The sequence below is a fragment of the Asparagus officinalis genome, chromosome 8, assembly GCF_001876935.1.
Source record: "Asparagus officinalis chromosome 8, Aspof.V1, whole genome shotgun sequence".
NCBI classification, from domain to species: domain Eukaryota; kingdom Viridiplantae; phylum Streptophyta; class Magnoliopsida; order Asparagales; family Asparagaceae; genus Asparagus; species Asparagus officinalis.
Window position 1 is genome coordinate 123,870,936 of NC_033801.1, and position 16,414 is coordinate 123,887,349.

At 38.8% G+C, this 16,414-nt stretch overlaps 1 protein-coding gene across 1 annotated transcript in view; it reads left to right on the plus strand.

The window, feature by feature from the left end:
• The window catches only part of LOC109821852 (stress-response A/B barrel domain-containing protein HS1-like), a 19,848-nt gene continuing 19,661 nt past the window's right edge, over nucleotides 16,228-16,414 (plus strand). Inside the window, exon 1 of the mRNA XM_020388006.1 lies at nucleotides 16,228-16,391. Within this exon, the coding sequence (XP_020243595.1) occupies nucleotides 16,228-16,391 (164 nt within the window). The remainder of the gene's footprint in view (nucleotides 16,392-16,414) is intronic.

The following is a 16,414-nucleotide window of genomic DNA, read 5'->3' on the forward strand; positions in this document are numbered from 1 at the left end:
TGGGGGCGATGGAGGGGCAAATTGGGAAGAGGAGGGTAATGGTAATTTGGATCCGGCGTTTGATTTTGTGTATGAGGTGGTGCTCTGGATCGCGTTGTCGAATTGCACCCATTTTGCGGTGAAGAAGTTGGGGAGGATCTTGGAAGAGAGAGGGAAGATGGAGCCCATGCCGGCGATTTGCTGAATTCTGTTCTGGTAATGTTACTTTAAAAAAAAAAAAAAACCGTGTATATAGTTTGTGAATAATAATTGTAGATGGTACTTGTAAAGACTAGTTCTTTTTAATGATTTAATGCAATTTGATTCTCAACTTCGTTGAATTTATTGGCCATTTGCGTTTTGTTGATGGGAGCATTGGGGTGTTATGTGATGGTAATGTGCAATTTCTATAGCGTATCCCTGCAACATTATCGCAATTGAACATAAGAATTTAATTTTGATTATGACCAATGGGTCGAACTCGAGGAAGTGCCGCAAAAGAATTGGCCTTGGCAGTCTTCATGAGATTGTTTGGTTATGAGTTCGTTGTAGTTTACCCTATGAGGCCGTCTTCATGAGATTGTTTCATTATGAGTTGGTTGAAGTATACCCTATGAGCTTCATGAGATTGTTTCTATCACCCCCCTGAATTTGCAAGCCCGTTGGCGCGATGTAAGCCCTAGGACCCCACAGAGTCCATTCAATGTTGTACTTGACTCCTTAGACTTGCATTATAAACCATTCAATCACTCAGTTAATATCCGACGTGGGACTAAATCTTGGCGCATCACATGTTTCTGTGAGCGGTGCATAATTCCCTCTAAAAATGTCTTTGGTAGATCCGAACTTGGGAGTAAACATGAAAAATATTTTCTATAAGAAGTTTTAAGATCGTGTGATTTGTTATAAGGACATGCATTCATCTCTTATGTGCAATTTAAATGAAAGAGTCAAAGAGGATCATGTTTACCAGTAGGAAATGGTATTGCTACTTTTTTATTCAATCAGGAAGCTAATTGGCTATGTGGATTTGGGGGTAATGTTGAAGTGGAAACAAGGTTTTAAATAACGGACGTGGGGGACATGTCGGACGGTCAAAATCCATACAGAATTGCGGATATCGAAAAAATATCAGGGATATGTAGTAAATATCGGAGTGTCAAATCGGATGATATGGTATATAATATGATGTTCTACAATGTAATCTACAATTAGCAAGTAACATCAATTTGAACTTCTATTTTAATTGTTGAAGCATGAACAATCACTTCTTGATAGAATAGGTCTCATAACTATGGGTTAATAACATTCTTGAAGCTCAATTGAATTTTTTTAAACATTAAAAGCAAAAGAAGCATGAAGTATTACAAAATAATAACTTTTTTTGCACAATTTATTCATATATGCATGTGATAAGGTGTATTTAGTGATATAAACCCAAACTTGAAAGCTGTAATCCTTAAAGAAAATGGCCACTATTTAGGAATTTAGGCTGCAATGTCGGTCGCAATTTCTGATATTCACCAACATATCCCCGATATTGGATAAAAAAAACGACATAACATATGAAAGTTGAGATTTCTTTGCGGTGAGTCCGCAAATCTGACATGTCGCCCACCATGTCTGACATGGAGGCTGCAATGTAGAATACTGATACGTGGAAACACGTAGAATGCTGCGAGAAAGAAAAAGAAAATTGAGCGAAGATATTCATAATCTATCATGTTTGGAACTAGGTCTTTGTTTAATATACTAAAATTTTCAACTTTGTAATGATTGAATGTTAAAATATAAATATCAGGTTGTTTTCTGTTCTGTGGATATTCTTTACTTTTAATGAAGTGTTTAACATAGATAACATCACTCATCAAGTTGATGATTAACTCAGATAGTGGAAAATGCTATAGTTATCCCTCTAGATGTACAAAACATGTCTTATCTATGTTTTTTTCTGCAGCAGCTTCTAGTTTAATGCTTCTTTTATGCATACGCCTTTCATGGTACTCAATTGATCGCCTATTTCTTTTCCCTCGTGTTCGTGTCGAAGTTCGGAGTATGAAATTGTATTATTGAAATAACTAATAATTAATAAACACCAAAAGTGAGGGCCTACAAAGATGAAAATAATTCAAATAAAAGTATTGCCAGTCAATCACAGAAAAATTGAAAAATCTGCACAAGATCACCGAAATTTGATTTCCAAGTTCACCATACGCAAACTTGATTAGACGATACTATACGACAAGGAATTTGTTCTATACAATTGACAACAGTTAATGAGAACTTGCTAAATTAATAAAATAATAAAAACAAAAAATAGGCCCAAATCAAATTTGAGCAGTATCAAAATTTTAAAATGAAAAATCATTTAATTTCAGCCCCAAATGGGTCATCGGATGTTGTATATCAAAACCCTGACAACAATAGTAATATCTTCAAAGTTTTCGTAATGGTTGAAGATATTATCAAACTTGGAATTTTTATGAAACTCTGCGAGGAGAGGCTGGGTTAATTTTTTAAGAAGACAACTGACATTTTTGTCTTCTCTCATGAGGGTCATGGACAAAGTGGGGTCGGGAGTAAGAAGAAGCATGCTATCTCATTAGGGACTTGAAGCTTATAAGCAGTCGGGATTTATAATTATAATGTATTAAGTTTTAATTTGTTGATTTTTCTTTTAAAAACTATTTGAATAGACTCCCAAGAAGCACTAAGATTTCAACGGAAGTTAAAAAGAGGAGTCAATTTGCAGAAAGAAAATAAATTTAGAAATATAAATATTTGAAGGGCAAATTTAAAATACATCTGAGTTGATGGGTAAATATTCTAGAATTGTTTGTGAGAAGAATCTAAAACAATCTCATATACTTATAATTAGAAAATATTTTTTATAGTTTGGCTCGGCGCTCTTACTATATAAAAATGTTCAAAAATCACAACCCTTAGCACCTGGCATTTTCCCGAAATTTAGCCAAATGTGTTGCGTTCTTGTCCTTTTATCTTTTATACATACGCCTGAGAATAAGTTGATAAGTATTTGACATTGTAGATATATGAATATCTTACAATAAACAAGTATATTGATTTCCTCCAATATCTAAATATTTTCTAAATAAAAAAAGTAAAATAAACATTATTCATATTCATGAAACATCAAGTAGCACCTAGAGGAGTCCCCAATGGCAATGTATTCGTAGAACGGAGGACATAACTTTCTCACCATACTCCTCCAACAATATAATATTTCCATCACATTATTTTCAAGTGCTTAATTCACTTAAAAAGCACCATTTGGTCATGCAAACAAAGCCATGTAGTCATCAAAAGCGTTTTGCAAACACGATTATTTCATGATGCATTGACACATTTGTGTGAAATCATTCACATAACGAAGTTCCATGAATGCAGACATAGAAGAAAGTCCGACCATTTGAGGAAGATATTGCTAATACATAAGGATCCCCTGATTTTATTCCTTTAGGCTGCGTTTGGCAAGGGGATAAATGAAGGGTTAAGGGGGTTTAACCCTCCATTAGCCTGCCAAACAGGAAAAAATGACAAAGGGTTAACAAACCCTCACGTGATCCCAAAATCCCATTTATCCCGTCAAACCATGGGTTAAGTATTCCTCATAAGAAGGCGGAACAACGCTTGTTCTGCCTTCTCACGCGAGGGTAAGTAGTGGAATTTAGGAAAAAAATCTCATCTGGATCTTGTGCGGGTAGGCAGCGGAGTTCGGCAACGAAATTTGGAGGGAAAGAAGTAGAGAGAAAATTTGGCGGGACTAGGCAACTGGATCTCGAGACCCTTTTGCAGCGAGAATCGCGTTGAAAGAATCCGATTCCTGTTGAATATTTGGGGATTTTGGAATCAGAACCCTACTTCAATCTTTTTGCTGAATTTGACTGAATCCACAGGGTTTTTTTTTATTTGATTGGTGTTTCTTGATACTTGGATCGAGTGATGTTTCCTCTGCCGCCGAATTCTTTGTCGCTTGACATCGTTGAGCAATGGACTGATGATGGAATCGTGCAGTTCTTGAGGGGGAGGAAAGTTGGGGATCCGATACCGTCGAATGTGATCACAGGAGTGAACCCTTTCTGCATAAACCCCCAGAACTCTCCGGGTGAGCAAACATAACTGTCCTCGCAATTCTTTATATATAGATGTTTGTATGAATTTTTATTATACTAGCAGTTGGTCTGGGTGAAAAAAATTGCTAAATACATATATATCTATTATAATTTCTTGATGTTCTGACTTTAAAGTTTCGACGAGTGAATTCGGATGGAGAAAATAGAGGGGGGAGATTCAAATAGAATAGTGCACTTTTATTTTGCTATTTAATATGTTTTCGAGGAACAAGAACAGGGGTCAACCTGATTTTTATTGATACAGAAGGGGAATTGTTTCTCAATGTATGTCTGTAAATGTTAAAGACTGGTATATTGCTTTCTCAGTGTTATGTCTGTAAACAGTAAAGATTGATATATTGTGTGGTTGAGCCCTCATAGAAATTTGTTAGCTTGTCGAGTATCTGTGAATCTACCTCTTGGTCCTTAGCTTCTTTTCTCCTTTCTAAATGTGAATTGTTATTTGCTGTATTTTTTTTAGTAAACATCACTAGAGATAGGTTCATAAATAAATTACATTAAACCCCCTAAGAACTTTCATTGTTTTGTATAAAATTAAAAACTTTCAAAATCGAACTAAACCCCTAATAAATTTTGTAGAAAACACCCTATATCTTTTTGGTAAATTATACTAAACCCCAATAACTTTCAAAATGTCTTTTTATGTTGCTTTTGGTTCTAATTTTTTGAGAAAAGCTCATATGGAAGTAGTTAATTAGTGATGCTTATGTTGATTATGGCAGTTTGTCCATTTTTCCTCGCCGTCCTTATCTAAACTTTCGTTGTCAAATTTGGCTGGAACTTGGAAGAGGGCAAGATTTTGCCTTTGAAAGAACTGAAAATGAAATGGTATAATTGATAAGTTTCACATGGGTAGTTACATTTATCTAGGCATAGAAAGCCAAGTTCGTAGTTTTTTATATTGATGGAATTTCTGAAGCCAAAAGAAAGAACATTATATTATTTTCACATAAAATTGACAAGTTGCAGCTTAGAAAAACTAGTTAATTATAATGATTATCCTTTTTCTAATCTAGTTCGGATAACAACTTTTATGGATGCAAGTTACAAATATTACAGAAGATAAATGAGAACCTGATGATTTTTATTTGACACTAAAGTGCATGTTACATGGGGCTTCTTGATGATTATAAACCCAGTTGTATCTCTCCCTCTATTAGTAGATCTCCCCCTCCTTGCCCCGTGGACGTAGGCTATTTGCCGAACCACGTAAAAGTTATGTTCTTGTCGTGATTTGTAATAGCTTGTAGGATCCCTCGACAGGTCAGTCCTAGAACTGATGAGAGGAAGAGCCGATATCTCACTTGGTTGAGATATCCGCTTCAGATTCTTGTTTCCTTGGTGAGACGGGAATTCTTATCGATCTAATCTCTCTTGTTGTGCTGCCGAAGTGCTGCCGAAATTTCCGCTGCGCACAACAAAGAGTAGAGAAAATTTGAGTTTGGAGGGGTTGAAAGAGAAGAGGGGTTTACATACAATAACTTTAGCAAATACAAATATGAATTTCTTAATGTTTGATTCGATTTACCACCCTACCTCATCTTCTCCTCCTCACTTCTATCTCCTACCTCTAACCTTAACCTTACCCTTAACATTCATGGCTACTCCTTAACGTACATCTTCTCTCCTAACCCTAACCCTAACCCTAATCCTAACCTTCCTCCTCTTCCCCTCTATCACGCCATCCCCCTCTCCCGCCACCAATGATCTCAAGCGCATTCTTAGCAAGTTTGAGTCTAACGATAATGAAAAGATCTCCCCTGAGCTCGCCATCATCTTCTCCTCCCTTGACAACCCTCTCCTCACTATCGAGAGGTTCCAAATTATTTTTGGGGCGATGATGTTTTAACTGCATGTTATCTAAATAATACATTACCATTTTCTATTTTAACAAAACCTCTATATCTCTTTTATGTGAAAACGGCGAAGGAATTTGAGAAAAACATGAAAAATAAGCAAGACAGACTCCACCACACCCTGGTATGGTATCAGCCACACCTAGGGGGCAGAATATGTCCCTGTTAATATGGGTGTGATGTCTGCCACACCCAGGTGTGATAGAATCTGTCATGTTTTCAGGAGTGTGGTGTCTGCCACCCCCGGGTATGGCAGACTCGTTTTTAGAATCCTAATATGTTTGGGATTATGTTTTATTATAAATAGATACGTTTTTAGGGTTTCTTTGGCTTTGATTGGGCTTTGATTAAGCATTGATTGGGGGATACTTGGAGCACAAAAAGAGGTATTTTTTAAGCAATTGGTTAGGGTTTTATTTTGGAGAGAATTAGAGATTTGTTAGTAAGATTAGTTGGTTGTTTTGAGTGATTTGTAATCTCAGTTTGTACTCTTCTTCTCTATTAGTAAAAACTCATCCTCTCCTTGCCCCGTGGACGTAGGCAACTTGTCGAACCACGTAAAAATTGGTTATTTGTGTCGTTATCTTAGATTGTTTAGCCTTCTATCTCGACGTTTTGGTTTGGTTCCTCGAAGCATAACAATTTGGCCACCGTGCACAACAAGTGGTATCAGAGCCGGGCTACGCTTGGGCTATTTGGAGGAGTAGATCACTTTGAAAGTTCGTCTAGGGCTTCAGTTGGTTATAAAGGTGGGATTTTTACTATTTGTGATCTTGTCTACCGTCGTGTGGGGGTAAGATCTTTCGGAGGCTCTTGTTAGGGTTTCAATTTGGAGGTAAAAATCTCTCTTTTTCAGTTTGGATCTATTCTTCATTTGTTCTGTATTGGTTTGTTGATGCTTTGAGAATTATGGCCGAGAAAGAAAGAGTTGTGGGTGGTACTTCTAACGTAAAGACCGTCCAAAGTTTAAATATCCACTCTATGAAGATAGACGTGGAGAAATTTAATGGCACTAATAATTTTGGACTTTGACGATGCAAAGTCTTGGATGCGCTCAACGCGTAAAATTTGGAGGATACATTAGAGTTTGACGGGAAATCGGATGACATTGAGGAAAATGTTTGGAAGAAGATAAATAGAACGGCGTGTGGTGTGATTAGATCTTGTTTAACTTAAGATTTAAAATATGATGTGATCAATGAGACTACGGCTAAGAAGATTTGGGAGATCCTTGAGAGTAAGTATTTGACCAAGAGTGTGGAGAATCGCTTGCATTTGAAGAGGATGCTTTACCGCTTCCAATTAAAGAAAGGAACCTCCATTGGTGATCACATGAACCACTACACGAAGCTAGCGAATGTAGATGTGATGATTGAAGATAAGGATAAGGCGTTGTTGTTGTTGAGTTCCTTACCTGATGAGGAATATGAGACATTCGTTCTTACTCTTATTAATGGGAAGGCATCTCTTTCGTATAGTGAGATAACCGCTGCACTTGTAAATTATCAGCTTCGAAAGAAGGATAAGGAGACTTCAGTTGAGCCAGTAGCGGGGGCATTGGTCACAAGAGCAAAAAGTCCAAACTGTGGTAAGAGGTCGCAATCTAGAGGGGCACATCCTGAAGTTTGTAGGAATCAGTATGCCTTTTGTAAATGAGATGGACATTGGAAAGCTGAATGCCCAAAGTTGACAGATCAAGCCGGGAAGAATAAAGGGAAAGGTACTCAAGCTTCAGAGTTGTTCTGAGCAGGTATGTCACTTTTGACTCTCGGCAGGTGGAGAGTGTTGATCAGGTCATTTGGATATCGCAGCAGGTGGAGAGTGATGCTACTCCACGTTGGGTGGAGACTCCAGATCATACTGCGTCATTTGGGATTCCAGCTGAGGTGACACAGATTGGGGATCATTTGGATTTGGATGCAGATGATGAGTTGGATTCGATTGCAGCTGATGGACTTGATTTGGATACGGCCATTGGTTCACCTCAGATGGAGGTGTTTGATTTGTCTCAATTTGGGGCCATAGGGAGTGCTATCAGTTGCAGGTCGTTTGGTGATATTGAAGAAGAGTTACAGACTTTTCTATTTGATTGAGGGCCTTTGGAGGCCATTTGGGTGAACTACGTGAAGGCTTGATTCCTTAGGAAGAGGATACGTAGGCAGTCTTTATGATGCAGCCGGGTTTTGGATTAGTTGATGGGGGTGAGATCGATTTGGTGAGCGACATCGACATTTGGGGTGAGTGTTCGCACTCCCATTTGGGTCTCAGCAAGTGAGGCATTTGGTGTAGTCGGTGTAGGCTCAGTTTGATTTGGTGAGTAGACACTATTTGGTTTGGGTTGAGTGTTCGCACTCCCATTTGGGTCTCGACCTGTTGTGGATGGAGTCCGTTGTCATGAGTCCGTTGCCACGACGTACTAGATACAATAAGTGAGACATTTGTTTTTGGTTGGTGTCGGCTCAGTTTTGGGAAAACTTCACCGAGGTGGAGAATTGTGAACGTGGGGGGGTCTACCACGTGATTGAAGTGTGAAACCGCGTGAACTTTGTTTCCGCGTGAGGATTGTGCAAAGAAAAGGAAGTGCGGCCCACCCGAATCAACCAATCACAATATAAAAGGGTCTCCTAGGTTTTCGTGTGATTGCGGGTGCTGGAGGTTGATTTGTTTGTTTTTCTTTTGGCGGCTGCTGCAGAAGAAAAGTGCAAGGTGGGAATCTCCTTTTGCTGGCGGCTACGAAGAAAAACAAGGAGGTTTGGCTGCGGCTGTGTGCGAAGTTGAGGCAGAAGAAAAAAAAATATTGGCGGCTGGGCTTGAAGAATCAAATCGCGCAGACTTGCAAGGGGCGACGCTGTGCAAGGAGTTTTGTTTTGTGACTGTAGTTGTTTGGGCAGAGCTTTTGGCTGCAGTGTTTTTTCCCTCTTTTGAGAGAGATTTTGTGAGGGATCTGAGAGTTTGTGAGGGTTTAGATTGTGAGATTATAAACCCAGTTGTATCTCTCCCTCTATTAGTAGATCTCCCCCTCCTTGCCCCGTGGACGTAGGCTATTTGCCGAACCACGTAAAAGTTATGTTCTTGTCGTGATTTGTAATAGCTTGTAGGATCCCTCGACAGGTCAGTCCTAGAACTAATGAGAGGAAGAGCCGATATCTCACTTGGTTGAGATATCCGTTTCAGATTCTTGTTTCCTTGGTGAGACGGGAATTCTTATCGATCTAATCTCTCTTGTTGTGCTGCCGAAGTGCTGCCAAAATTTCCGCTGTGCACAACAAGTGGTATCAGAGCTCCGGGTTAGACTTGGGAGCTTGTTCGAAGGATTCGCTGAAGGATTCCTATTTGAAGAATTAGATCGATAACATGGGTGAAACAAGCACATCGGGATCGTCTCTTACGAAGATGATACATAGTTTGAGCATCAATAACATGACGATTGATGTTCCGAAGTTCGACGGCAAGATTAATTTCAGATTGTAGAGGTGTCAGGTGATGGACGCCTTGGACGCTCAGAATTTGGAGGAGACTCTTGAGTTACAAGAGAAACCTGCCGAGATGGAAGCTAAGGTTTGGAAGAAGATGAATAGTAGGGCGTGTGGAGTTATTCGGTCATGCTTGACGCCGGATCTTATTTATGACGTGATGAACGAGACGTCGGCGAAGAAGATGTGGGAAACACTCAATGAAAAGTATCTTACTAAGAGCATTGAGAATCGGCTTCACTTGAAGAAGAGGTTTTACCAGTTCAAGATAAAGAGGGGAGTTTCCATTAGGGAGCATGTTAACAACTTCACAAAGCTACTTTCAGACATGGCTAATGTGGATATCATGGTTGAGGATGAAGACAAGGCGATGCTACTATTGTGTTCGTTGCCGGAGGATGATTTTGGTACGTTTGTTCTCACTATGATAAATGGAAGAACTACGGTTAGCTACAAGGGAAGGTATCGGGAGATGCATTAGTAGTTCATGGCCGTGGTTCAAACCGAAGCAGAAGGTCGCAGTCTAGAGGTGCACATCGTGGGATTCGTAGGAATCAGTGTGCCTTTTGTAAAGAGGATGAACATTGGAAAGCCGAATGTCCAAAGTTAGATCGAGCCGAGAAGAATAAGGGGAAAGCTGTACAAGCTTCAGAGGTGAATGTTGTCAAGACTAGTGGCAACGATTCAGATTCGGATTCTTCGAGCTATTCGTTGTCTGTACTACCATCAGTTTGTGTTGCCAACTCTACAGAGTGGATGTTGGATTCGGGTGCTTCATACCACGTTTGCCCTAGGAGGGATTGGTTCTCCAGCTTTCAGAAGTTGGAAAGAGAGGATGTTGTGCTCATGGGTAATGGACATGCATGCTCTATTGGTGGTATTGGTACCGTTCGTATTTGGATGTATGACGGAGTGATTCAGGAGTTGGAAGGAGTGAGGTTCGTTCCACAGTTGTTGAAGAACATCATTTTACTAGGAGCTTTGGTGGCATCTGGCTATAAAGTGACCTTGGAGGTTGCACGTTTGAAGGTCACATTGGGGTCCATGATTGTGATGAAGGGCGTCAGAATAAACAATTTGTATTATTTGCTCGGAAGCACGACGATTGATAGGGAGATGACGACTTCATCAGATTCGGCTAGACTGTGGCGTTGTTTGATGCTGGGTTATTTGATTGGTAATGCCGTGCATAGGTTATTGAGGAGTGTTGTGACCTGCAGTTTGAAGTCCTGTGAACTCATTGGTATGAGCGAGAAGACCGAGATGGAGTTTGACACTTCTATCCATCATTCGAGGGGTCTTCTGAGGGGTGTTCATTCAGGCATTCGGGGGCCTTCCAAGGGAGCATTATTGGGAGGTAATAGGTATGTGGTTTTCGCAGTTGGGGATTGCTCTAGGCATTGGTGGGTTGCAACCAAGTTGCGTTGGTGTGAAGTCCAAGAAGCCCGCAACAAATGGAGGAAGTGTATTGGCAGAAAGGTGAAAGTACTTCAGTCTGATGTTAGAAGGAGGTACAAGAGGGACCTATGTTTGCATTCGTGCCAAGCTCACGGCAATTGTAGACACTTCATTGGTGTGGAAACTTTGAGGCGACGTGATGAGATGGCAGATTTAGGGAGTTGTTCCTTTCTGGAGGAGGATAGGCATTTGATGTCGAGCATTGGCATTGGTGTGCGGGCTACGACATGTTTGAGCCGTCTTATGTATAGGTTGCCGACTGCTGCATATAGAGATTTTGGATCTGGTGGAGCTGCTTCAGATTTTGGGTTACGTCGGATGTTTGGCTACCCAGCATTTGGTCACATTGTGGATGTGAGATTTAATCCGATAGCATATTTGGGATTCAGAGGCGTGTTTGATTATCAGGTATTAGCTTCTGGCTTTGTTCTGAGTAGGTATGTCACGTTTGGCTCTCGGCAGGTGGAGAGTGATGATCAGATCATTGGGACATCGCAGCGGGTGGAGAGTGATGCTACTCCACGTTGGGTGGAGACTCCAGATCATACTGCGTCATTTGGGATTCCAGCTGAGGTGACACAGATTGAGAATCATGTTGTTTTGGATGCAGATGATAGGTTGATTGATTCGAGTGCAGCTAATAGATGTAGTTTGGATATGATCATTGGTTTATCTCAGGTGGAGGTGTTTAGATTGTTTCAGTTTAGGGCCATTGGAGGTGCTATCAGCCGCAGACTTGATAAGTGAGGCATTTGGTGTAGTCGGTGTAGGCTCAGTTTGATTTGGTGAGTAGACACTATTTGGTTTGGGTTGAGTGTTCGCACTCCCATTTGGGTCTCGACCTGTTGTGGATGGAGTCCGTTGTCATGAGTCCGTTGCCACGACGTACTAGATACAATAAGTGAGACATTTGTTTTTGGTTGGTGTCGGCTCAGTTTTGGGAAAACTTCACCGAGGTGGAGAATTGTGAACGTGGGGGGGTCTACCACGTGATTGAAGTGTGAAACCGCGTGAACTTTGTTTCCGCGTGAGGATTGTGCAAAGAAAAGGAAGTGCGGCCCACCCGAATCAACCAATCACAATATAAAAGGGTCTCCTAGGTTTTCGTGTGATTGCGGGTGCTGGAGGTTGATTTGTTTGTTTTTCTTTTGGCGGCTGCTGCAGAAGAAAAGTGCAAGGTGGGAATCTCCTTTTGCTGGCGGCTACGAAGAAAAACAAGGAGGTTTGGCTGCGGCTGTGTGCGAAGTTGAGGCAGAAGAAAAAAAAATATTGGCGGCTGGGCTTGAAGAATCAAAACGCGCAGACTTGCAAGGGGCGACGCTGTGCAAGGAGTTTTGTTTTGTGACTGTAGTTGTTTGGGCAGAGCTTTTGGCTGCAGTGTTTTTTCCCTCTTTTGAGAGAGATTTTGTGAGGGATCTGAGAGTTTGTGAGGGTTTAGATTGTGAGATTGTAAACCCAGTTGTATCTCTCCCTCTATTAGTAGATCTCCACCTCCTTGCCCCGTGGACGTAGGCTATTTGCCGAACCACGTAAAAGTTGTGTTCTTGCCGTGATTTGTAATAGCTTGTAGGATCCCTCGACAGGTCAGTCCTAGAACTGATGAGAGGAAGAACCGATATCTCACTTGGTTGAGATATCCGCTTTAGATTCTTGTTTCCTTGGTGAGACGGGAATTCTTATCGATCTAATCTCTCTTGTTGTGCTGCCGAAGTGCTGCCGAAATTTCCGCTGCGCACAACAGCTTTTGGTTCTAATTTTTTGAGAAAAGATCATATGGAAGTAGTTAATTGGTGATGTTTATGTTGATTATGGAAGAGGGCAAATTTTTCCTCGTCGTCCTTATCTAAGCTTTCGTTGTTAAATTTGGCTGGAACTTGGAAGAGGGCAAGATTTTGCCTTTGAAAGAACTGAAAATGAAATGGTATAATTGATAAGTTTCACATGGGTAGTTACATTTATCTAGGCATAGAAAGCCAAGTTCGTAGTTTTTTATATTGATGGAATTTCTGAAGCCAAAAGAAAGAACATTATATTATTTTCACAGAAAATTGACAAGTTGCAGCTTAGAAAAACTAGTTAATTATTATGATTATACTTTTTCTAATCTAGTTCGGATAACAACTTTTATGAATGCAAGTTACAAATATTACAGAAGATAAATGAGAACCTAATGATTTTTATTTGACACTAAAGTGCATGTTACATGGGGCTTCTTGATGCTATATCAGATACATTCATTCCATGCTGCTCAGTTTTTTCTTATACTTGTGTGCCTTATAAGGTCCGTTTGTTTTGCTACAAAAATTAAGTGCTGCAAATGTTGCAGAAAGAAATGTTGCATGCAGCAAATGTTGCAGAAAGAAATGTTGCACGCAACATTTGTTACCGAAAATCAACTTCAAATCCTTTGTTTGGATATCTTGTTATCCACTGTCTTATTGTAGAAGATGTATTTCCGATATGAAGAATAACTACAGGAGTATAGTGAGTCACTCCCTCATCAAGGATCACTACCCAGCCATTGTGGCAATTATCTACCATTTGAATGAGTGGGAGATTTGACACCTCCACTACTAAGCAAACTTTTTGTGCTTGTACTCACAGCATGACTCGTAAATTTCATACATATATACGAACTCATACTATTTAACATACACCATACTAATCAATACAATCTCATGAATATACAGATAAGATATATACAATATCAAGTACACGTATATAATAAATAATAATACTAACAAATAAATGACGATATAATATTATATTATAATATCATGCAGTACAGCTATATATAAGATATAATAATAATATATCCGTATTATATGAACTCGAATGATATAATATAGCCCATATGAGAATAATGGGTATCCTTGTCATAGCCTGGTGGTCTTCTCCTCATGACGCCTCTAAAATCACATGATTGACGCTGGCATGTGTGAACCTGATCCTGCGGTCCCCGTTGAAACCTGTGGATTTACATCATGGTCGTGAGATAACCCAACACACAAGTTGTTGGGGGTGACCCATCGTCGTTCTGACCTTCTCACCTCTCGTATCCAAATTTTAACGGTTTTGATGAATGCACTTTTGACATGGCTCGATGGAGGGTCAAACGACGACGGTTCACCCCAACGTTGGTGGTGTTGGGGTTGTTAGCAACTACTGCTAGAGCTCACGTTTAAGTACGGAAGGGATCATCCATGAGATGTCGCTACAACATCATGTGATTTTAAGGCGTCTAGTGCGGAAATCCCATCCTATGATCAAGGATACCATTAATCTCATAGTATACTTGTATATACTGATATACGTACTGAATACTAAGTTACTAAACGTATATATAATTATACGACTCGCTACCTATATTATCTGGGACAGCTGACGGTATATCGACAAATAAAAAGAAAATAAATAAATAAGATGAAGAAATAAATGAGATCATAGCATATAGAGACCAAGAAAGATATAATAGGTCATTATACGCACTCAAGTCACAAAGAACAAAGTTAATAACGCAAAGCAAGGTAAAAATCAAATACAAAAATGTCAGCTCATCCCATCAAATGTGCAAATATATAAATAGCAGAGCTACCGGAATTCAGACACCCTCCCTCTAATACACGACAGACTAACAAAAACACAAAAAAAAAAAAACCTTAACCGATTTGGAATCACAATGAATTAGGAGACACAGGAACCATATGAGCGCAAAACCTATATTAATGCATCCAACAAAATGAGGATATACAATTTCCATGAAAATCACAGTAAAATTATAAACACAAACAGAACCAAACAAGACATCAAATTATAAAGAGAAGAAAAACACACATCACAAACACAGCGCCTAGAAAATAATAATAACACCACATCTGTAGACAAACAATGAAAAAAGAAAGGACACTAATGCCATAAATGTCCACAGAAAGATCTAACCCCAAGGTCATGAAATTTTAATAGACTCCAATAGATTCTTACATTACGAAGAATTGCTCAGTTTCATAATCTAAGTGAAGGATTAGTGATGATGATTCTCAGGATCACCGAGATTTATGTTAATGCTTTGCACTTGTTTCAATTTTCTGAAAGTCTTCGGAACTTCCAGATACAACACGTTGAGCGACACGACAATCTTTCTTGACACCATAAGATTGCTATTACTTGATCAGAAGAAAGAACTCAATACTATAGTACTCTTGCAATACCAAACGAACACGGAAAGAATCTTAACTAAAAGCTTTGAAGAAAAGAAAGAATGAATATTATTGATACTTTCTCTGAATTATATGACGCAGAAAATTCCAATGAGAAAATAACTATAGAATAGGTAAAACTTGAAGAATTCTTCAGTAAGGAACCAATGAAATTCTTATAAAATAAAGGAACTTTTTTGATTAAGGAAATTAATTATCATACAGAAAAAATCTTTACCAAATTTACATAAACCTTGATTGCAAACATGAACATCAGAAAGTTTATATCAAAACCTGTTAGGGAAGAGGGAATTGGGAGATTTTTGCTATCAATTTGGGTTCCAAATGGAAAATCCAAGAAATAATTGGAATGAAGAAAAAACACCTCCTAAAAGAAGGGCTAGAACAAATAAAAACCCCACTTGTTATAAATGCAAAAAGAAAGGACACTATGCCAATAAATGTCCACAAAAAGATCTAAAAACCAAGGTCAGTGAAATTTTAATAGACTCCAAAGAATTTTCTACGGAAGAAATTGATCAGTTTATTAATAATATGAGGATTAGTGATGATGATTCCTCAAATCATGAAGATTTATGTAATAATCTTTGCACTTGTTTCAACTTTTCTGAAAGCTCTTCGGAAACTTCCCAGATAAACACTTTGCGCGAACACGAACAATTTATTCTTGACACCATAGATGCTATTACTGATCCACAAGAAAAAAAAAACTCAATTAACTAAGTATCTTGAAATGACCAAGAAAAAGGGAAAAAATCTAACCAAGGCTCTTGAAGAAAAGAAAGAAAATGAATATTATACTTTCTCTGAAATTATAAACAGAATTCAAAATGAGAAAAAACTAGAGAATAAGGTAAACCTTGAAGAACTTCAAAAGGAACAAGGAAATTTAAAAATAGAACTTTTTGAATTAAGACAAAAAATAAAAAATTTAGAAACTTACCTAGAAAATAAAACCATAGAAGCATCTGATAGTTTCAAAAATATAAAAAACGTTGAACATGAGGAAGACTCTGATGATAATGAATTTATAAATTCTATAGAAAAATATGTTGAGAAAAAATGGAGATGTAATATCATACTTAACATTATGGACGAATACTCTGTCCAACACACAGCTCTTATTGACACTGGAGCAGATGTTAATTGCATTAGAGAAGATCTTATTCCTCTGAGGTTCTATGAGAAAACATCTCATCTTGTTAGTACTGCAAATGGACAATCTCTCAAAGCCCGATATAAACTCACTAATGTGTACATTTGCAATGATGGTCAAA